This window comes from Cygnus olor, chromosome 7 (genome assembly GCF_009769625.2).
Source record: "Cygnus olor isolate bCygOlo1 chromosome 7, bCygOlo1.pri.v2, whole genome shotgun sequence".
Classification (NCBI taxonomy): domain Eukaryota; kingdom Metazoa; phylum Chordata; class Aves; order Anseriformes; family Anatidae; genus Cygnus; species Cygnus olor.
In genome coordinates, this window is record NC_049175.1 from 27,237,537 (window position 1) to 27,260,476 (window position 22,940).

Sequence of the window (22,940 nt, forward strand, 5' to 3'; positions counted from 1 at the left end):
AGACATCATTCTGCAGAGCTGAAGAGAACTGTTATGTGTGTCCGAACTTGGAAGTTGCATTCAAAGTCCTCCTTTTAATTGCTAATCACTCTTGCCCTTTTCTTGCTTTTTTCCAGGTGAAGGCCATCATCCGCAGAGCTGAAGCATGAGTACTGATGCCAGTCAGGTGGTGATCACTACTCCTCCCCCTGCCACAATGCCTCACAAGGAGAGGTACTTCGATCGCATCAATGAAAACGACCCGGAGTATATCCGGGAGAGAAACATGTCTCCAGACCTGAGGCAGGACTTCAACATGATGGAGCAGAGGAAGAGGGTCACTCAGATACTGCAGAGCCCTGTGAGTAGGATTTAGGAGGGGGCTGAGAACTAAAAAAGGTTCTTTTTTGAGATTTCTCGTTAACTTGCTGAGACTTAGAAGAAGAAAATTATGTCACAGTTGGTAAGAATAACTCTGGACCGTCTTATAAGAAGTGCCATGAAGCAGATTATCCAACGTTTTGTTTGCATTGCTTTTTGTCTGTGAACAAACAGTCTTTATTGTGAGTGGGTTTCTGTTTTTTTTTTTTTTTTTTCCTCCTGATGCTTTTATGGTTTTATGCTTCATTACAGCATTACAAAAAGATCTGGTTGGCTGCAGGGTACTTAATTAAAAACTTAGGCTCGGGGAAGAGAGTAAAGGAGTCACCGGTGAAATAGGAACAAATTACGGCATTGCTAGGAGTTCTGCTTCCTGGTTTGGAGTGTGAACCTATCATTTGCATCAGGAATGCTTTAATTAACGTTTTTTAATGCAGGCTACAGTCGTTTAAATGCTAGACTGTGCATTCTTGTGTACTTGGGGGCGATCGTACCCATACGTGGCCATATTAGCACACATCTAGTGGTTGTCTAAGTTTAGTACTTGTGTAGACTGCACGTAACACTCAAATCTATTGAACCACCCTCAGATTAGCTTTAATTCATATTGTAATTTATGTATTGTGTGGATTTAAGCTGATGAATGCATTAGAAAGTAATACTGGTGTTTTAAAGCCACAGGGAGTAAGGGCTGTGCGAGGGTGGGGGGTGTAAGGTGAGTGATGCATACAGCGGGGCGCGGAGGGGTTAAGCTGCTTCACGGATCCTTCGCTGTTCAGTTCCTCTGTAAGTTGGGGTGTTTCTTGTGTCATTTTCCTGAAGCTTTTCCATATGTAATGAGATTGCAAACAGCTGTTAGTAATCACCCTATTATAGTCATCCATGAATAACAGGATTGTTTGCTAAAGTGTTGTCGTGGAGTGCCTCTTGGATCTGTGCATTGCTCTGGGTATAATGTGAACCTGTTGACTAAGGAATTTATTGCTTTTGAGTCCATTTGTGCAAGTTTAGTTCTGCAGCCAGCCTCTTTATTATAAAGAAAATACTCCAAGGAGGTATTGCATAATGCTTTAATCATGATAAAATTATGTTAAACACTCAATTGTAAAATGTGATCAGCCTGCTCTTTCCTGTTAAAATACTCCCATTATAAGTAGCCAGGACTCACAGCAAAGACTAGATAGATCCTCGGCCTGTTGAGAAGGGGCAGGGTAAAAATAAGTTACAGAGGCCTTGTTTGGGCTTGTGTGCGTGGCATTCCTGGGTTCTTCCGACGGAAGCTTTGAATCTGCTGGGCGTAACTATTTGGTTAGCATTTGGGGGGACCATTTGCTGCATCTGCCAAGTGTAATGTCTCTTTGCTGCAGTCTCTGTTCTTTTTTTAAGAAGTGAAGTGTCAGCATGCAGGTTTTAGGAAGGGACGAGGAGGTGCTACCTCTGACTCTAGGTAACTGCTTTAGCAGACGGCTGGAGGACGAAGAGCCGCCAGGCGGTTGTTGGTGTCCTGCTGCAGAAGAAGCTGAGCCCAGCGCTTTTGGGAAGTGACTGTTTGGAGCTGCCAATAAGTTGCAAGTTTTTGTTTTGCAAGGGAACGGTTGTCCAAATAAGCCAGGGGCCTGCTGGCTGGGTGGCTGTTGGCGTCTGGCAGGGAGAAGATGGGGACATGGAGCCGAGTGTGTGAGCAGGCACGGAGAGAAGGTGCCTGAGCTACCAGCTTCCTTCTCCTTCTGTCTCCTTCTGTCGTCTCTTTTCGAAATAGAAAGCTTAAAGGAATGCTGTTAGGGTTCCTCTTGTGAGGAAATAAAAGCATTTGTAATACAACATCTGTGACTGAACATCCATCAAGTGAATTTCATAACTGATTTGGAGATAGAAACTGCATTATTTCTTCCAGAGTCTGGCTGCAATGTGACACAATGTTCTTGAGAGTCAGGACTGAAAATTATCATCTTGTTTCCTCATAAATACAGTATTTTTCACAAAAGTACCAGAAAACATGTGTCTTCTTACTTGTCTGCCTAATGCAGGTCCAGGATTGCATTGAGCATAATGCTTTTGTTGTACAGCTACAGAATTACAGAGTATTAGAAGTTTGCATAAAGCTTCGTTGCTCCTCTGGTTTATTCCAGTTGACGAGTAGGAATTGGTTTGAAGGTGTTTTGGAAGAGGAGGAAGAGAGTTTATCAGACACAGTTTCAAAAAGAGTCTGCTCACTGGTAAATCTTCACCCGGTCTTACATGTTGATGTATGCATTCAGATCGGAGAAATAGTCATTGACTCATCTCCTGGCAAGTACCAGTACATAGCAAGGATAATGCCTTTCTTTTCTAAAAATACATGAGCATGTATGGACTCGAGGTGAGATTGAGTGAAGACGTACTTTCTCCAAACAAAGAATTACGGTATAAAGCTAAAGGGTTAAGCACTGCCGCACAGGAGGAAGCTTTGGTACTCATATATTGAATTAACAAGCCTTTTTCTTTGTTCCCGGTAGGAAAATCTACATCCCTTAGCACGAAAATAAATTAGAGAATATATTTCAGGAACCACTGTATATTTTGAGCAGTGTGTGTTATTGTAATGGCTACAGCCCTGACCAGACACCCTCAGACATCAAACTGCTGCATCTGTCTGATGTGCCATTTGATGCACATATTGATGTGCAGTCTGACTGCTCCTCTCTGATGTGCAATTTCCCTTTCCTAAATTAAATAATTTAAAGGCTACTGAAAAGCTATTCTCATTACCTCTGATGTTTGCTAATGTCTTGGAGCCTGTTCGTAATAACTCTTAAACAAATCATAGGAGTTTTGCAACGCTGCCCACGAAGAACCTCCTGACATTATCAGTGATTTCTCAGGCGTTTGCTTGATGCTATGTGTAACCTATGTGCGTCTGAAGGCCTGCACAATCTGATGGGACCCACATGTGGTGTTCTGTGTCTGTCTGGTGGAAAGTACGTACGTTCAGCCAGGTTAGCCACGTCCAGCCTGATAGCATCTGGAAGTACAACTGGCCGTGGTTTTAACAGAAAAGCATTTAGGTCTATTTCAGTAATGTCTGCAAGTTCAGAAGGTTTGGGTACTGGGCTTATTTTTAAAGGAAAGGATACATTTCTGCGGTAGACTAATTTCATTTCTTTACATTGGTTCTAAGATACTTTACCTGTAATATATCCAAAATAGGAAAAGCTTTTTTTTTTTAATCTTCACAATTAACTCTAAAACTAAAACCCGTTTTGTCATTTTACATGCTAAATAATCGTATTCTGCTTGTTATACAGAATAACTACTTCTTTCAATGAGTAAACATCTATCTGCTATATCATCAAAACCCTAATTTAAGCTGTGGTATGCAAGTGCTCCTGGCCTTCCTTTCCTTCTGGCATTTCACTGGTGCCCTCACCATGGCAACTGAAAGCTTCAAAACCACTTTTTTTTTTTTAAAAGGCCATGAAAAGCCATGATTGCCCAGCTATCCTGTATGGAGGCTGTGTGGTCACTTTGTTATTGCGTTCTGGGGGCCTGTGGGGCACAGCAGCTGCCTGCCTGCTGAATAGGGTCAGGGTGGAAATGGGAGAGGGTGCGTAAATTTACTTGGCATATACACAAAATAGAATTAGATGTATTTCATAATTCTACTATGCAAGCAAAAAGTAGTCAAATTTATGTACGAGGCAATGAGCTGAATGGTTGAAACACACAAATGCCTGGCTATTGGCATTTAAATGCCTGGTTTACGTTTTGAGCTTACCCAGGAATGTTTCTTGTGGCTCATCAAGGTGCATTGAGCGTGCCCTGGCCATCTTTGCCCATGAAACCCGTTTGGTTTGAGGCTGAGAAGCAGCTTGCTCGCAGGATCTCATTGTGCTTTGCTTTCTTTCTGTGCTGGCTGGGAGGGCGTATCAGGCCCCTGCGGCCCCGCAGGGCGATGCTGGTTCAGTGCCGCTGTTGCATAACAGCAGTAATTCAGTTGTGCCTGTGTGTATCACAAAATCGTTTTCCTTACGCTTAGGTTAAACGTCCTTCTGTCCCTTGTCTGTCCTTCCTGCCCCTACGTGTGCCTGCCCCGGCCGGTCCTGCCCAACCCGGTCCCGCTTGGCGGCTGCCTTAGCGTGCAGGGTACGGGCGGATTTTGCTCCTCGTAAACAAGCAAACAAACCCACACTCGATTTTTTTCTGGCTATGTTTTTTTTTCCAAACCATCAGGACAGAAATGAGGGATAGTTTTGTATATTTACTTTTTCCCCAGGTTTTCCATTTGTCTGGCTTGCTTTGCTCTGTATCGGATGAACATCCAGTGTTTTCACAACACCGCTCCCTTTTGAGGCAGTTTATTTTTTTAAAATACCAAAGTCCATTCAGTTGCTCGTGCGTTTCAGCTTACACTGCTCTTTCCCCATAAGTTCAGAAGCCCTGTGGGTCCTTCAGGAGCATGGCCCGCTGCTGGCAGGGAAGGGCTGCCCGTCTCCTCTGTGCCTTGGGGCCTCTGCCTGGACCAGCCTCTCGTTCTGCAGCTCCCTCGTCTGGCTTCGGGCGTCTCTGACAGCTTCGTGGCTTTCTGCTGGGGAGGTGTGGACGTTTCCCTTACTCTCCTCTCATTGAAACGTTTTTATTTTTTTAATCTGTGCTATTTTGCTCTGTTATGTTAGAAAAGAAAGTTACCTTTGACTCCTCTCTTACTCCCATGTTGCTACTTTCCATTTAGTTTGAACTCAGGCTTTCATTAGATAAAAGTGCCAATGTTTTCCAGATTGAATAAATATACATATATTTTTATTTCTAATCTTCCTGTTGTTGAGCTGCTTGGGTTTGGGTTTTTGTTGTCGGGGGGGTGGTACAGATCCTGCTGTAACTGCAGCACCATGTCCTTTAGGTTATTCAAGTCATTCAGCAGCCAGGTCTGCCTGCCTTCTGCCTGATGATTTTTCTACGGCCCTATATGTATTTAAAGTTACTAAATGTAAATATCACTTGATCTGCCTTAATTCTACAGGAAAGCAATAGGGAGCTGTAAAATAAGAAGCGTTGTAATGAAACCCACCGTTTTTCTTCCATTCACTGGTGTTGTGAATTCTGCCACTGAAGGCATCAAGTCAGTCTGGTGAGCAAGCAGGGGTTGCCACTGCAGTACAGGTAATGAGTGGCAGTTAAAAGGACCTACATAGCTCTTAGCTGTGCTCACTTTTAAGTATTTTTTTTTGACATTTTCTTCTTGGAGACAGAAAATGTCTCCATATTATAAAAATATCTCCGTTTATAAAAATAATCCTGTGCTTTAGCATGAGTTCCTAGCAGCGCCTGGGAACTCGTAGAGAGCAGTGGCTGCTGGCTGCAGGAGGCACCTCGTGCTGTGCTCTGGTCCGAGGGTACCTTTGTACCCCTCCTGCAGGCGTTTCTTTGGAAGCATGGCCCCAGCTGGGATGGAACAGGAAAAACCAGCCCATACTGAGCTGGCAGCGGGACGCTTCTTGTCCTTCGGGTCGCTCAGGCCAGTCCAGATACCCACACACCTCATTGCAAGTGAAGAGATCATCGCAGCTGTATACTATACCCCAGACTTATTAATAAGCCTGTTTGTTTCTGCATCAACACCAAAGCCTCTCTTACTATTTTTTTTAACTCGTAGAGCTAACAAACACTTGTTGCTCTTATCTCCTCCTTGCAAGCCTTAACTCAGTGGCGGTTTTTTGCGGCCAGCTCCACCCTTCCCCACTCAGGCACGGGTTGTTTGTATCTGCACGGCGGGCTGGAGGCAGCCTGGTGCAGAGCTGTTTTCGCCAGCTGCTCTCGGTGAAGCCCTTCCTCCCCGGGCAGCCGCGATCGAGCACCAGAGATAGGTAGGGTCTCCGTGTTCTCCAGAACAAAAAATACCAGTTAAGTTTTAAAACTTCTTGTTAATCGTAGTGATTTGGCTTGGAGACTGTGGGTGCATTTATACATAGGTAAGTTGAATTATACCCTGTTAAAAAATATATATATGTATATATATAAATGCTTTGATCAGAAATGGGCAAAAGAGGCTAAAGGAATTTCTTGAATCTTTCTGCAGCTTTTAGGCTAATAGTGCTGTTACTTAGTGTAGGGATCTCACAAATCTTTTCTAGCTCCTTTTGTGTAGGCTGAGGTACCAAACAGTTGGGACCTTGCTCTTATTAGCTCTGATAGGAATATGTGCTTTCTCCTCTTAGAAGTTTGTTGTGGTGTGGGGTATTTGCAGATAAAACTTCATGCTAACCATTTCTCTGTCCACAGGGGAATTCTTTTTCTCTTCATTTTGTTTCTACTTCTGTTGAGCCAATAAGTCTCATCGTATACGTTCTTAAATCAACGGTAAACAAACAAGAAATGACATAGAAAGATACTACTTATACTATAAGCCTAAATACTTCTGAGCCTGCATGCTTCATGACATCCTCAGAGAGCTGTCTGCCAAGATGGAAGAGATTAACACAGAAATTTTCTAGTAAAAAAATATCTAGCAGAGAACAGTAGAGTTATAGGTTATTCTAGCAAGCTAGTTTTTCTAGTTGTCTGCTTCTGTTGACTGAAAAATACCAGCTGTCAAACAGTTGCTTTGATTCTTAAAAGCCCCAATTTACACTGTCAGTTCATACGTGAGCTAAATGGAGGTAAATGAGTCAGAACCAAAGCTTGCAACTTCGCTGCTGAGTTTCAGAGAGCCCTTGCAGTTGTAGGCTAAAAGACTTTTGCATCTAAGCTGCTTGTTTGTGATGTGCATTTGGAAGACAATTGCATACATTTCTGGAGAATTAATTTAATGGTATTAGAAATAGGTTGAGCTAACCGTGCAATGAATGACTTTGTCAAGAAAATCTGCATCAGGCCTGCAGGCTGCAGGGCTGTGTGAGGCTGCCTAATGAAACTGCTGCAAAGGAGCTGGCTGGAGCTTTAGAAACAGGGCAACTTGTGCAGTACCAAATCCAGCTGACCAAGTGACCCCCTCTGAGGAGCCCCGGTACGCAAGTCAAGTGTTGTTCTACCTGTGAGTGGTGGGGAAATGTGTGCCCCACTGCATGGTGGTGGGGTGGCCCCGAGGAGACGGGTGAGATGCCAGCAGAGCACCGACAGCACAGGGCAGGCTGTCTGTCTGTCTGTCTGGGCTGCACGGACGGGCTTTGGTTCTCGGTGTAGGTACAGGGCCAAGCAGGGGTGCCCTCCTGTTGTCCACCTACCATGGCTTTGAGAACAACCTCAGCTGGTATGTGTGGAAGTTGGGCTTGCAGCCAGTGGCTTGCCCTGGTCGGATGGGGAGGCTGTCCAGTGCCAGGTGATTAACAGCTCTAATCACCCTCCTGCTGGTTGTGCACCTTGTCTGAAGGGTGGCTTTGCCTCCTTTCCAGCAGCTGTCCTGGGCCCAGCTTTGATACTGGGGGCTGTTTTCTGTGTAGGCTGTCATTGGGATGCTCGGGGTGGTGCTCCAGTGCAGAAAAGATATGAATCCCAGAGCTGAAACTTTCTCCTTATTGAGTGGTGCTGAGCATACAGTTGAATAACATATATTTGTCATTCATCTGGCAGTACGTTTTTTCCTGGGTCAGCATTTTCTTGTCAAGTACTACATCTGAAATTACTAGTGACCTCTCCACTTGAAAAATTGCTGCTTTGTGCTGGAGCAGTGTTTTGTCTCCTTTCGGAAGACACCCCCTGTAGCATGCCACTTGTGGGCAGCGCAGTTCCCACATTACTGCCCTGTGAATTACAGCAAACCAAGCCCCTGGGGCCACAGCTGGGTTTTCAGTAGTAGATTATTGGTACTGAATGAGTTGGATCCCAAAATCAGAGCCCTGATTTACAGCAAGTGAAAGTGCCAGTAAATGTCATTCATTTAACGGGGAATAGCTGAGGTAAATTCTTCTCCAGAAGACGGTGATGCCCCTCCTGTGAGCCTGTCAGGAGCAGAAGGCAGCTGTGTCAGCACAGTGGGTGATCACCTACGGGCATGCAGCAGAGCACGTGGAAGTGGGAAGAAGCCTAAACACAGCAGAGGGGAGTACTACGGGTCTGTAGGAGTGACTGGAAGGTAGGGAAACATGCCTAAATATGCGTGGAGGAATGTGTGTGAGTCATGAGCGTGACACTGAAGGCTGCTGTCTACTAGATAATGTCGCTGTGCACTGGCACGTAGATAAATGGCATACTTCATTTTATTGTATTCGTATTTCAGCATACCCATACCTGCTTTGTTCATCCCAAACCTCCGTGTTTGCTACTTGCCTGGGTTTTACCTGTTGTCTGGTATTTCTGAAATTACGTCTAAGGAAAGTTTGTTGTGTTATGAGCAACTTGATTAAACTATAAATTCTTATTTGTGTTAGCATGTAAAATATACTCCTGTTAGCATGGGAGAACAAAACTGAGAGCAGAAGAATGAAAATAGCATGATCAGAAAGCAAAAGAATAAAAATACAATATAAAATAAAATTGTTCCATCATAAGCTGTCCAAAATACATTACTCTATCTTTTTTTCTGCAATAGCAGTAATGTTTCTCATACAAGTTGGGGAAAAAAAAAGTCTGGGTATGACTAATAGGAATTTACTGTGAATGTTTTTGCAGATCCTTTCTATAGTCCTTGTTGAATTGAGAGTGATTTAATATAACACAGATAACTGTTTTTCTCCATCTCCTCCCAAGCAAATACTGACATAAATTTCATGAATTCTGTCTTCTACATGGCCCCCATGAGACTACAAATGTGCAATTTCCTTATATACAGATTATAAACAAGAGTAAAAGAGTATTTCAGCTTTCCCTAGTGTGAAGTGGCAGAGCTTTTGTGCAGGGTCCCCTTTCAGGAACATTTGAGGAGTAATTGGATGTCTTGGAATGGCAGAGTCTGAAAATAAGGGTTAGTATTACTTGTTGATGAAATATATGGGCCAGTCACTGTCTCTGCTATCTTAATAGATCACAGTAACAGGAGGAGAAAATGCCATAAAACTGTAGCCACATTATGAACCATTAGGAGGAAAGAGCACTGGCGCTGGGATGGCCGGTTCTGGGAAGTCTGTTACGGCGGAGTAGCAGTTGTGTTGTGAAGCTTAGGCAGAACATGAGGTAAACTGCCACAAAATCTCTTGTTGGTTTACTTTGTGTTTTTTTGTTGTTGTTGTAAAGCTATCTGTAACTCCAGGAATACGATGTGCAAAGGGCTAAGTACCTCTGTTATTTTACGCTTCTTGTGCTTTCAAGAAGGTTGGTGAAGCATAAAGGTCAGTCCTCAGCTCCTTTCTCTATGCAGTTGTGAGCTATTTGATAACCCAAATCCTTTCTTCTGGCTAAGTGAAAAATCACTGTGTCTTATACAAAGTTGCATAAATCAGACATGTCTGAATTTCATCCAAAGCCTCTGGTTGCCGTGACAGAAGTGCTCAGGGCCTGGTCCCGACCTGCCTCAGCATCTCATCCAGGTTGTCACAAGTGATGCTGACTCGCCTGCTTCCTGGCCTTTCAGGTGTGGAGTTTGTGTTTCCAACTTGTTCCCCTGAGATACAGCAGCCTGTGTTAAACACTCAGAGCTGCACTTGGATTTTCAGAGAAAATTGGGTTTTGAGTATGTGAAAAGCTACTTGCTGCCAAGTACTGTGCGGATCGGTCCCTGGGCATCTCAAAATGAATGTCCCAAATTAGTGGAACCGTCTGACCTCCGCCTCTTTGCTGTTCTGTGAAAACGGTGATAGCGCCCTGCTTTACCTTAAAGGCGTGTTTGGGGGATTAGGAAGTCAGTGCTTCAGAAGCATTTGGATTTACAGTACTTATCTGCCCCAGAGAAAATCTAGTCAGATAAGTAATAATTGTTATCGCAACAGGGTATGAACAGCATGCTGAAAAGGCACAGGGCTGTGTGCCGAGCCGTGATGAGGAAAAAATACTGAGTTTCTTTTCTAGTGAGGACTTGCTACCATGTGCTAAGTGAGGCAAAGGGACAAGACAGCTGTGGTAGAGTGAAAGGCTGTGTGCAAGGCGGGCAGAGAAACATCACTGAGTGCCTGGCCTCTGGCGTTGTGGGCTTTGCAGCCACGTTAGGGCCAAGGAAAGTGCTTGCTGTTTTGTTAATAAGAGTGACACCCACCTTGTTGTTTGAAAATGGATGACGATGGCTGTCTGTGGAGCTGAATTGGGTGGAGGGGAGTTGCCTCTGGATAGACGGAGGATGGGAGTGAGGAACACCAAGTGGTTTTCCTAGTGCTGAGGGAGAAAAATCTGACTTTGCCCGTGTATCTGCAGGCTAGCAGGGAGCTGGTGAGCTGTTTTGTGGGCATGCCTCATGCATCTGGTCTGCTCCGAGAGACCTGTGCAGCAGATCGCTGCGTAGTCAGTCCACACGGATTTTTAGAGGCTTTTTTTGTGGAGATCTGGTAAGTCTCAGGTACATGTGATCCTGACAAAATTACTTGGAGAAAAAGAGCACAGGTGGCTGTGCTTGAAAATTAAATGTAGTTGTGGATGCCCAGCTGCCCAACTGAGAGGCCGTATCAAGCAGAGTCCTGCAGATGTTTCGGGGGGTCTGGCAGCAGCACTCTGTTCATCAGCAGGTCTGAGTATACAAGAGCGTGTTACGAAACCGGTGGATTTTTCCCAACCAAGTTTGGTGTTTTGGAGGAATGAATTAAAATTCAGCGAAGGAATTGCGTTTGCCTTACAGAACTATTTTCCTTTTTAATTGAGACTAAACACTCTACTAAGGCAGGCGCAAACTGAAAGGAGCAATTACATAAAGGGAATAGCCTGGAGTTATAATAGGAGTCAGCTGCGTTGTACAGACACCAAATGTCTTTCTGGAATGAACCAGCAAGAGCGTTTGCCATACACCTAGCTGGTGGTGTGTGCAGCCCTGTGTGCTGCGTGTTCAGACAAAAGCTCGAGGATGCTGCCAGCAAATAATGAGAGGGTTAGAAAATATAACCTATAAGGAAAGTTTGAAAGAGCTGAATTTATTTCGTCTAGAAATGTCAAGGCTGAAGTAGTCCTAAAACAGACGTTTGTTAGGAATAGTGGTTCGTCTGCCTTCTGGAAGGAACAGGCTTTGTCCACAGTGTTAAGTATATTAAATCTGATACTGTGAAAACTGCTTCATAATGTATTCTGCATGAGTTTATCGTGTTGGGGTTCTGGATACTTTATACTGGGAAAAGAGGGGAAGGGCTTTTCCCCTGAGGAGAAGGAAAGAAATAAAGCAGGTGACCTCCTGACATTCCTTCTAGTTTTTGCATGTCTGCAATACTACTTGAGCGTGGATGAACTCCAGTTTTCCATTTGTTTATAACTTTATCAAATTTGGATGGATTTTCAGAAGGATTACTGAATTTAAAAGAAAAAATATCCAGCACTAAAAGCAATGTATCCTGGTCAGATTTCAAGTATCTCTTCCAAAACATGGAGTGTGCTTTAATTGTTGATACACACACTGTTGTTAGCCTTTACAAAAATGTATTTTACCTTGTGTTCTTCTAGGAAATAGTTAACCCTCTGTGACCAAACGCCTTCCCCCTCAGCCCCCCAGATTGCCAGTACTTAGCATACAAAGCTTAGATCAGATGGTGGAAGTTCGGTGAAGTTATAAGCAGCTAAAAACGTCTAAGGGGAAGTGTCATGTAACATTAATAACAGGCAAATCTACCAGCCCCACCTATAATAATCTTTCTTCTATCAAATCCAGGTTTCCTTGATGATTGTCAAATGTTTCCACAGGCTTTTAGAGAAGATCTGGAATGCCTTATTCAAGAACAGATGAAGAAGGGCAATAACCCAACCGGACTGCTTGCGTTACAGCAGATTGCTGATTACATTACAGCAAGCTCTTTTGCAGGCTTTTCCTCATCTTCACTCAGTAAGTGAGCTATGCCTACGATGGCCCCTTTTTCTCTTCGCTTTTATTATCACCAGTGGCTAGCGCTGCTGGGATCTCTTCTTTATCTGAAAGAAAAGTTCTGTCAGAGCTTGCTTAAGCTGTGAAGTAGTACAGATGGTGGTCTTAACTTCCCTTTTGGGCCTTCTTTCTCTCAAATGCTTTAATTTGTATGATATCCAAAATGTTTTGAATCTTCACACTTGGTTATTTTAGAATTTGCTAAGAGGAGTTACATTGAGAAGGAGAACAAAATTCTGTGCCTTGCTATTATTAGCAATTTAACATGAGCATAAACTGAGATGTGAAGTTGTTTATTTTTCTACTCTTGCATATAATTTGTAAAAAGGAGGAATAGCCTGCAGGACTGGATTGTTACCCAGACACCTCCCAGAGTTAAAAACAGCTTCTAGTATGCACTATAGTTACAAAGATGTCACTGGGACCTTCCAGTCTTTCCAAGTCCTGCAGCACTGAAGTGTTAAAGTCAATTTAAGCTCTGTGGGTGGATGATATGATATGGGAGCTTATAAGCCTGAAGTACAGTACCAGCTGTCAGCATTCAACATCTTTTGAGAACTGGTCCTAAAATGTCTCTTTGGTGTTTCTACAACAAAACAAATCGAAAAGAACATCAGAGAGCTCAGCCTTATCTCTGTGTCTCTAGCTGGTCCTGCAGGTCCAACTGTTGTCTCTGCAACATTTGCCCAGGGACTTGGACAGGACGACTAATCTGAAAGTGCACACTCTTTCTGTTGCAAACCAAACCCTTTTCCCTCTAGTAGTAACTAGTAACTCTAGTAGGGTAGTAACTTTCCCTGTAAGCAAAGGCAGTAGTTCTCAGAGGGGTATCATGCTCTCGCAAAGGGGAGATGGAGTCCTTCACGAGATGTTTGTGTAATCACAAGTCAAAGAAATAAATTGATTTTTATGCCTACTCTGTTAAGACGTGATCTCTTCTATCTAGCAGTTTGAGAACTCTTGCACTAATCCTAATTCCTTCATTAGGACTAACTTTAAAGGGCTCAGACTGAGACATCTCTTCAGATTAGTTACGTTAGTATTCCAGCAGGAACGTTTTCTCATGTATTTTTCAAAATGTAAAAATAGTTCATTAGTGGCAGATGTCTTAGAGTGCAGTTCAGGTCCTACATAGCATCCTGAATCAGGAGAGCACTCAAAATCTGAGTGGTACTTCAAAGGAAACCTATATATTGCCTCTCCCTTGTGTTTGAAAGAGAGATGAAGGCTTAATTTTGGAGAGTGGTTCCTACTCTCCTAAAGTAACAGAGGTTTCAGAAAGAAACCTTAGAAATCCCAGGAGTACAGGTCCAGTCTAATAATTGCTGTTATTGCTATATTGACAATTTAAATATACTGCTTCTGAAAGGTCACGACATAGCTAGAAGGTATTTAATTGTCTGACGTGCCACCATCTTCATCTGTTTGTTTTTCAGGCCATGGAATGGTTACCCCTATCAATGATCTACCTGGAATAGATACCTCCTTGTTTGTCAAGGGAGAAAAACTTACTCGTTGCAAGTTAGCCAGTTTATACAGATTGGCTGACTTGTTTGGGTGGGCACATTTGCCAAATGCCTATATCACAGTAAGTATTTTAGAGAATAAGAGTTTTTATTTGGGATCTCAGCTTTTCAGCCAAATTAATTTCCCCCCTAACAATATAAATTAAGAAATATGTCAATAATCCATTTGTTTTTTTCCTCTATTGCAGGTCAGAGTAAGCAAAGAACATGACCATATTCTAATCATTCCAAGAGGTCTGTCCTTTTCTGAAGCTTCAGCTTCCAATTTGGTATGTAATTCACCTGCAGTAATAACCACCAAGGCTCAACCTGTTTTCTAAAATACTTTTGTGGCTGCTAAAATGGACCTAAGCTATAGTAATGCTGTTTGTTGGGTTTGTTTGTTTGTTTTATTGTTTACCCACCAGATGCAAAGCTGATTAACTATTTAGATAGCAGCATCCTTAATACTTAGCATTTCATTCTGGGTTTAGCTTTGCTTTGTGTTGCTTTGTCTCCAGCTTCAATGCAGAGTAGCAAAGTTTTGTTCTTCTGTCTCCTGAAGCTAACCAAATAGCCTCAGTGTAGCGGCAACCTTTTATAACCCAGCAATATTATAATGCAGGGGAAATCATTCTGTAGGAGTAGCGTTAGTAGAATCAGCTCCTATGTTTATAAGTGGGAAAATAAATTGACTAATCTTCCCTGGGCCTAACAAAGGAGCTGGGTAAAGCTACAGGTTGGCATTTAGGAACTGGTAGCTGCTAAATCACACATCTTTTGCTGCAGAACCTGCCATATGTTCTTCATGTCAGTACGTATCTGTAAAGAAACTATCTCCAGTTGGAAGGGGGCAGCAGATCAAGACTGATAGCATTGCACCAGCAAACACAGAACCAAAATAAAAATGCGAGAATATGACCTGATGTGCTAGTATTCTAATGTTCCTACAATTTTGAAAATTCCCTATGCATTTAATTTTCTTACTGGAAATTTCTCAGAGGCTGAAAGTTTCTTCATATTTAAAATCAGGAAATGTTAATAAAATTAATTTTAAACTGCTAGAAATGAGAATGTCTCACTTAGAAAAAGTCATCAGTAGCGGTTTGTATTTGTATGTCATTTATGGGAAAATATTGAAAGTGTCTTTCCTCCTTTCTTGCGTAGTTGGAAGATGCTTACATAAACATGCTAAATATGTTTACAGGTTGAACAAAATCTTTTCTTTTACATAGCTGCTTTCTGTTCCAATTGTGATTCCAGTTTGTAAATTGCTGAGACTTTCTTTTAAATGAAAGGTTAGCTAGACCAAAGAAGAGCGTATGATATGATATATTGGGTTCTTGTCTTTTACTTCTTCCACAGTAGGAGTAGTAAATGCTATCAAATGCTATTAGTGTCTTGGATGGTAGAGTGGTTTAATGACACACAGACTGATGGCTGCTCTCCTTTTTTTCTCATGATCTGAGCCCTAAGTATGTGAGGAAAATTTGGTACCGGGTGAGGAGGGGGCAGTTATCAAATAATTGTGGTTGTCACAGACTTCTTAAATGTTGTTCCTTTGTTTGACTTTTCCAGGTTAAGGTAAACATCCTAGGAGATGTAGTTGACCAGGGGAGCACAACTCTAAGTATTGACACGGCAGGATTCAGTCCGCACGTGGCCATCTACTCCACGCGCCCTGATGTCAGGTGTATAATACACATACACACCCCTGCAACAGCAGCTGTAAGTCTTCCTCCTCCTAGCATGAAGAGTAAAAGAAAACAGGTTTACCTTATGAACTTAGATCACTTTTCTCTAGCTGAATCACTACTCATGGCGGTTTTATTTTTGTTTGTAACATCAGTTCTACACTGCTTTTTTTTAAATTTTATTCTATTTCTTTTTTTTTTTAAAGCTGATTCTGCAAGGTCATGAAATCAGCAGAGTAGGAGGGCTGGGGCACTACTGTGAAATGGATAAGAATAAACTGATGTACAGACATGATGTTGCTTAGGTTGAGGAGGTTACAAAATACAGAGTTTACTCAGGCTTTATTTATAGCATCTCAGACTGTACAATGTGCTGTATACATCATCATTTACATTCTGCAACTCCATTTTTACATGGCTTAATTATTAGTTATGCTCAGTTTGGGTTTACCATACTACAGAAATATCATAGTTAAAATATATCAAAAATGGTTTGTGCAGCAATGATAAAAACGTAAGGAGACTTGAAAAAAATGCTTTGAAATACAATAATATGAAATGTATTTATTTACTTTTATATGCATATATAAGCATTCCTTGACTACAGACAAAAAAAAGTAATGGCTAAGTTCTTTCATGCTAGCTTTTTGAAGCTATAAACAAGGGAAAGATAGATATAGTGGGAGGCTTATGTTGAAAATTAAAGGAGGATAAAATTTACAAAAATTAACTTGAGATAACTTGTCTTTTCCTATAATCAACCTGTCCCTAGGTTGTGTAGCAGCAGCTCTCCCACTCTGTTGCAAGTTAGAGCAGTTAAAACATAGAGGTATTATTTCTCAACTCTCTTGTTATGGAGAGTCTCTTTTCTGGCAAAGATACATTGTACAACCTGCAAAGACTTGGGTGGTTAAGGTGTGTTTTAAGAGTTGCTTTTTTTTCCTAATTATCATTACTTCATTTTCTTGAAACAGGTTTCATCTATGAAGTGCGGCATCCTTCCAATATCTCAAGAGGCTCTGATTTTGGGAGACGTTGCGTATTACAATTATCAGGGATCTCTTGATGAACAGGAAGAGAGAATTCAGCTTCAGAAAGTTCTTGGACCCAGTTGCAAGGTATTCAGCCTCATTCACGCTTTCCAAAGGCAATTTTCATGTTCTGTGCCAGTTTCTACCATTTAACATTAGTGTCTTCATTTACTAGGTATTAGTCTTGAGAAACCATGGTGTGGTAGCACTAGGAGAGACACTGGAAGAAGCATTCCACTATATTTTCAATGTGCAACTGGCCTGTGAAACACAGGTGAGAAAGAGTACATCTGTATTTAGTCTTGCAAAAGGTGTGACTCAAGATAGATTAATATTCAGCTCATTTATCAAAGCTGACTGTTGTGTCAAGGAAAGAAACTTCTCCTTATGATCACAAAGAACTGTAAAACCCAATAAACAAAAGGTCTTTAGAGCATAGGTACAGGGTTGCGTATTTAAAAATAAGTTGAGTCCCCAGATCAGTTTTTCCCTATTGTCTAACTTTAGCTGTCCTGTTGGCCATCTGGGCATTATTTATATTCTGTGGGGAGAAACCACTAAAGTGTCCTCACTTTCCACAGAAGCCTATCCCCAGAAATGTCATGACTTTACTCTTTCGTGTTCCCCAGCACGTTCCCAAGTACGTTTGGAGGGGAGTTGCAGATGGCAGTCTCTCCTCCCTCACCCTGCCATTCGTTTTGAATTCACTCACTCATTCATTTTGAAACTTGTATTAAAATGAAAAATTTTTAGTATTGTGATGCAAAAAGACCTTTTTAGGGTACTCTGAGAGTTAGTGTTTGAGCCCATTCCTTTTGGAGTGCAGTTACTATCAGGATACTATCATCCTTTCAGTAAGAATCACTTGCTGTATATTTTAATACATTTTTGCACAGAAGAAAGCTAGCATGAGAAACAGCTGCAACTTGTATGTAAGTGCGCTTCTCCAGTGCTTTCAGAGAAGCAGTGTATCCAAAAGCATTTCCACAAACAAAATAACGCTCATTGATGTCTGTAGGTGCATGCATTAGCTGGAGCAGGTGGGATAGACAATCTCCTACTACTGGATCTGCAGAAGTTCAAGCCTTCCACACATGCTGTGGCAGCAGCTGGAGGAGGTGGAGTTAATATGGCTTCGCAACAGAAATGGAAAGTTGGGGAACAGGAGTTCGAAGCACTCATGCGGATGCTGGACAACCTGGTGAGCACGCACGCGGGGCATTGTCCATACAGCCTTCGTAAGCTGCTGAGTGTAGGATCAGCTTCTGTACAGCAAATGTTTCTTTCTGGCTTTTTTTGTGAGTTTGAAAATGAAGGCAGAATGGCTTCTATTGTATATTAGATCTCTTCTGCTTGATTTAGTTCTTATGTCAGTGTATTTGAAAGTATTACCCTGCTCTGATAAGAATTTATAATGTTTTGATCTTAAACTTTATCCAACCCATCTCACAAACATTTGCTCTTAATAGTGGCCTACTCGTGAAAATGTTTTAAATGCCACCCTAGTAAATAGATGTAGAATATTTCCTCTGGTTTTGTTAATAATTCTAATATTAGGAAATAAGACTGATTATTTGAAATGTCTGTTCCCTACACTATGAATTCTGGAACAGCCTTCTAATAAAAACAGGGAGAAATGGGAGAGTGTTGTAAACTAGGATTGTCATTGTGTAAGATAGGAGGACTTCATGAGGATATTCAACTAAGTCACAGCCTGAGCAGGAGGGTCACTCAGTAGCTGTGTATTCACAAAGGCAGGAGGAAGGTGAAGTGTGAGAGGGGGACCTGTGCAGCTGCCTACCTGCAGGGTAGTTTAAATGGGTATCCTGAATGTTAAAAGAACAGTAGGAATGAATTACAGAGAACACCACTAGCCGATTTCCTGAAAAGCTCAGTGAGCCTGTTCAATGCATAAAAAGCAGCAGAAAAAGTTCATGACTACTTCGCTTATTTTTTTTTCTGACTTTTTTTCCTTTTAATTATTTTCTCTTTTTCATTCTCCATAGGGATACAGAACTGGCTATGCCTATAGGCAACCGTTAGTCAGGGAAAAGCCCAGACACAAGAGTGACGTTGAGATCCCAGCCACTGTGACTGCCTTTTCCTTTGAAGATGATGCAGTCCCGCTGTCCCCGCTGAAATTCCTGGCGCAGAAGCAACAGAGGGAAAAGACAAGATGGCTGAACTCCCCCAACACGTACTTGAAAGTGAATGTGCCTGAGGAGTCCTGGAATGGAGAAGCCAGTCCTAGGACCAAGATCACGGTAGGCCGATGCTTCGAGTAGTTGCTTTGTTTTTACGCTACTTGAGAGAAAGCAAACCACATGCAGGTTTTTTTAAGACATCTTTAACAGGACTAGCAAATCAGTTAATCAAGCAGGCAGAAATAGATTTGTGAGAGATTTAATGGCACCAGTATTAAGGGCTCCCAATGTTTTGGGTCTTGCCATTGTTTGGAAGAGCAACGGTTTGTTAAAATATAACAATTATTTTCCCTTTATAACCAGTTCCTCTGATTCCTTTTTGTGCTATTAATTATCCACCAAATATAGTAAGGTTTTAAATCACATGTGGGCTGCTCTCATATCTACAAGTTCTAATTCTTATTGAGCAACCTGATTTAGTGGGAGATGTCCCTGCCCATGGCAGGGGGTTGGTATTAGATAATCTTTAAGGTGCCTTCCAACCCAAACCATTCTGTGATTCTAATTCACCTCTGTGAATTGAAAAAAAAAAAAAAATGGGGGGGGGGGACCTGAAGAGCCTGCTAATGTTACTACTTCTAAAGATGAACAAGACATGAGCAAGACTTTTCCTGCTTCCGCTGTGTTTCCAGCCTGGAGAGTGGTGGCTGTTATGTGTGTGTGGAACACGTTATTTGCTGTTGGGCTACTCCCAGATGCACAATGCAACCGTAAAAGCATCAGCTCCTCCTGCTGGCAGGCCAGCAAGCTTCTGCACTTAAGTTTGGAAGAAATATCCACAGCAACAGATGCAAAACCTTACTACAAAGTAAGAAAGCTCCAGACAAAATGTGCAGTTAGCAGAGGTGGAAGTTGACTGTACGACTGAGAGAGGACAGGCTCTGGAGTTTACAGATCTGCGTGCCAGTCGCTAGGAAGCGTGACACTTCCAAAACGTGACTTCATTAGTACACAGCAGTGTATTTTGCAAGAGTAAATTTTGGTGTTTGCTGAAAGTAATCTTGATGGTACATATTCGAGTCAACTTAAATCCCTTTGGGGAAGCACACAAACTTGCAAGGAATTGGGATTATTTTGTGGATGTCATGTGGAATAGAGAATAGAGTCAGGAAGGCTTTTCTTTATCTCCGTTCTTTAGCCGTAAGACAGAACTGAGAATTGTCCCTCTCCATCACGCTGGTTTTTAGCATTATTTTTTTCCTTTAAGTGGATGAAAGCTGATGACTCTTCGAAAACTAGCGGAGGAACGCCAATCAAAATTGAAGATCCAAACCAATTTGTTCCTTTAAACACAAACCCCAGTGAAGTGCTGGAAAAGAGAAATAAGGTAAAAGATGTGAAATGAATAAAATTGTAACATTTCCAAGTATAATTATATGTTAAGTAACATAACATTTTTAAGTGTTCTGACTTTACTAGGAAGTTTGTGTGATTGTAGCACCAAAAAGCATTATAAAAACTTGTATTTAAACATGCGATATACATGAATTCTGTAGAGATGCATGCAATATTTGCACATTTTGAATGCAATACTTTGGTGAATGATGAGCATTAACTCTAGAAGTGGTAGATTGGAAATGGTAGTGCCCTGCTATTTAGCATTATATTTAGTAGATAATTAGGTGTCAGCATGAACCAAATAGTTGTGCATCAGGTGAACCATAAATCAGTCAATTCAGATGGGCTCTGCTCTGTGCTAATTCTCCTACTGTTTATTAAGCTGGAGTCTCTCTGTCCTAGTCCACTCTGTAATGGCAATGGAAAAAAACCTCTCTGTAAACACGTCTCGCTGCTTTTCCCTTCCAGCACATAAGGCGCTGACTGTCAGACTGACCAAACACTCCACCCTGGACGTTACTGTATGAACAGATATTTGGGATGCTTTCCATTTGATTACAGAATCTTTTATTTCTTGGAAAGCACCATATCAGTGTCCATGGCGATTGAACTGGAGTCAGAAGGAGCAACTCCCTTCCTTAGAGCGGGCGAGGCTCCCTCTAATCATCTAGAGATTTATACTGCAAGTCCCAGACAATGATTTTTAGATTTGTGCAAGTCACTGTCTCCTTAGTTAGTTGGCTCCTATTTTTTCTGCTGTACAATGTTTTTATCTGATCTATTTTTTTGTTTAGATCTGATCTATCAATCTCTTAAGCACTGACCATGTGCTAGGATTGTTGTTTTGGGGAAAACAGTGAATTTTGCTCAGAAAGAAAAACTTTGCCTTCCTTTATGACCAATGAGAACTCTCTCATAGCTTAGCGTGTGTCATGCATTTTGGCGATGGAGAGGAGAGACTCTGTCGTACTATTCTTTGGAGTTTATTTCTAAATACTAGCTCACATGAAGCACAGAAGCTGGGGGTAGGGTGGATATTCAGCAGTATTTGAAGAGCTAAATAGCATACACAGTGCCTTCAGCAGAGGAAAGACGTATCTTAGGTGCACCAACATACAATTTGTTCCTCTGGCCACATGCTACTACCTGTATTACTGGCTTTACAAAGTTGATGGACATAGGATTTGTTTAAAATTAACAAACACATAAATAACTGCTTCTAACCTAGTTTATTTTCTCTATATATAGATTCGGGAACAAAACCGATATGACCTAAAGACAGCAGGACCGCAGTCTCAGCTGCTCGCTGGGATCGTTGTGGATAAAAAGCCAAGTCCAGTGAGTAGGACTAATTCACTGATTTAAATATTTATTTTTTTCACTTTACTTTCTTTCAAATTTCACTTTGGGTCATTTTCTTTCTAAATACTTTGTTAGAACTAAATGTTTTAATGCCATTATTTTTTTAAAAAGGGGAGGGGGAACATCATGCGTTATGCTTGAATCTCTGTTGTTAAATAAGTTTCTTCAGAGAATTGAAAATAATCAGAAGAATATCTTGGTCCCTGAGCTATAAGCTTTTGAGAGAGGTCTCTCCTTTGAAACTATCATACTTCGTACAAAAAAAAACGACCAAACGAAAAACCACACACACAAATAACACCCAACCTCAAATAATATGATTGTGACACTGTAAAAGAATGGTGAGTTACAGCTCTGTAGTTGGTGCTGATTACTACATAAATATCTATCCAATGGGGTAATTTTAGTATGGATGTGTCTGTCTGTCTCTCTGCAGGTCTGGTGTCACCAAACTATTAGCCACATGCATGTCGCTTGCCTCTCAAGCGTCCATTTTTGTGGTTTTCTCTTTTCCAGCCAATGCAATTTGAAGATGATGAGCACGCACCACCAGCACCACCCAACCCATTCAGTCATCTCACAGAAAAAGAACTGGAAGAGTACAAGAAAACAATTGAGCGAAAGCAGCAAGGGTTGGAAGGTCAGTGGTGCATGTTTTGGTTTGGTTTTTATGTTGAGGTTTACATTTCAATCATCAGTTCATTCTTAGTTTGAAATTCGACTGTAAAAATGTAACTACTTGCTTAATCATTCCTTGAGGCAATGGAATTATTTCTTAATTTTTCGTTTTTAATTTGGTAAATGCTGAAATTAAAGCAATGGAGGATTTGCACAGCAGTGGGGTTGAGAAAAAAAAATAACATGCTTTAACATAGTGACCTTTTTCTTAGAAATCATTGGGTTCTTAGAATAACAGAAGTTAGCTTACACAAGCCCGTGAAGGTCATCTAATCCACCCTCCTCCTCCTCCAAGTGAATTTCAAATTTGGGTCGCATTGCTTAGGGCCATGTCCAGCAGAGCTTTGAATACCTGGAAGGATAACGATTGTGCAGCTAGTCTGTAACAAAACTTTGACAAAGGGCAGAAGGTTAAGATATCTAAATGATATGGGAATAGTTGACTCTCTGAAAAGTGACTTTTGCCACTTAAGTATGAAATATATGGTAAGGTAGAAAAAAATCTTTGTGATCTCCAGGGTCTTTTTTTACCCGTTCAGATATCAGAGTTCACAGAAAAAAAGCTGTTGAGCTCTCACTGAGAACATGAAATACGCTGTGTTGCTTCACATTTGGTACAGCCCTGTCGATAGGTTCTGCATTTTCTGACCCTCGAATTCCAGTGGTTTTGAGTTCACATTTGTAACTTATTATTTCCAGAAGTTTACTGAGATGTTTGATCTTGGCTTCTTTAATTTTTCCTTTATTCTCCCAATGTGCAAGACTCATCTGCTTTCACTTTTTACATCTTTTCACCAGTACTACTATTCTATAGGGAATTACTAATTCTTTTTTTTAACAATAGCACTTACTATGCACTTTTGTTCACTAATATT

The 22,940-nt window shown here is 41.5% G+C and overlaps 1 protein-coding gene across 15 annotated transcripts in view; it reads left to right on the top strand.

The window, feature by feature from the left end:
• The window catches only part of ADD3 (adducin 3), a 99,481-nt gene that overhangs the window by 72,954 nt on the left and 3,587 nt on the right, over positions 1 to 22,940 (top strand). For 12 of the 15 annotated variants that reach the window (XM_040563284.1, XM_040563270.1, XM_040563274.1 and 9 more), the window contains 12 exons: positions 117 to 340; positions 12,076 to 12,214; positions 13,690 to 13,841; positions 13,968 to 14,048; positions 15,337 to 15,486; positions 16,427 to 16,570; positions 16,659 to 16,757; positions 17,502 to 17,684; positions 18,490 to 18,747; positions 19,895 to 20,014; positions 21,274 to 21,363; positions 21,904 to 22,027. In XM_040563284.1, coding sequence (XP_040419218.1) covers positions 146 to 340; positions 12,076 to 12,214; positions 13,690 to 13,841; positions 13,968 to 14,048; positions 15,337 to 15,486; positions 16,427 to 16,570; positions 16,659 to 16,757; positions 17,502 to 17,684; positions 18,490 to 18,747; positions 19,895 to 20,014; positions 21,274 to 21,363; positions 21,904 to 22,027 — 1,735 coding nt within the window. In that variant the 5' untranslated portion in view covers positions 117 to 145. The other 3 variants (XM_040563279.1, XM_040563285.1, XM_040563286.1) reach the window with 3 other exon arrangements.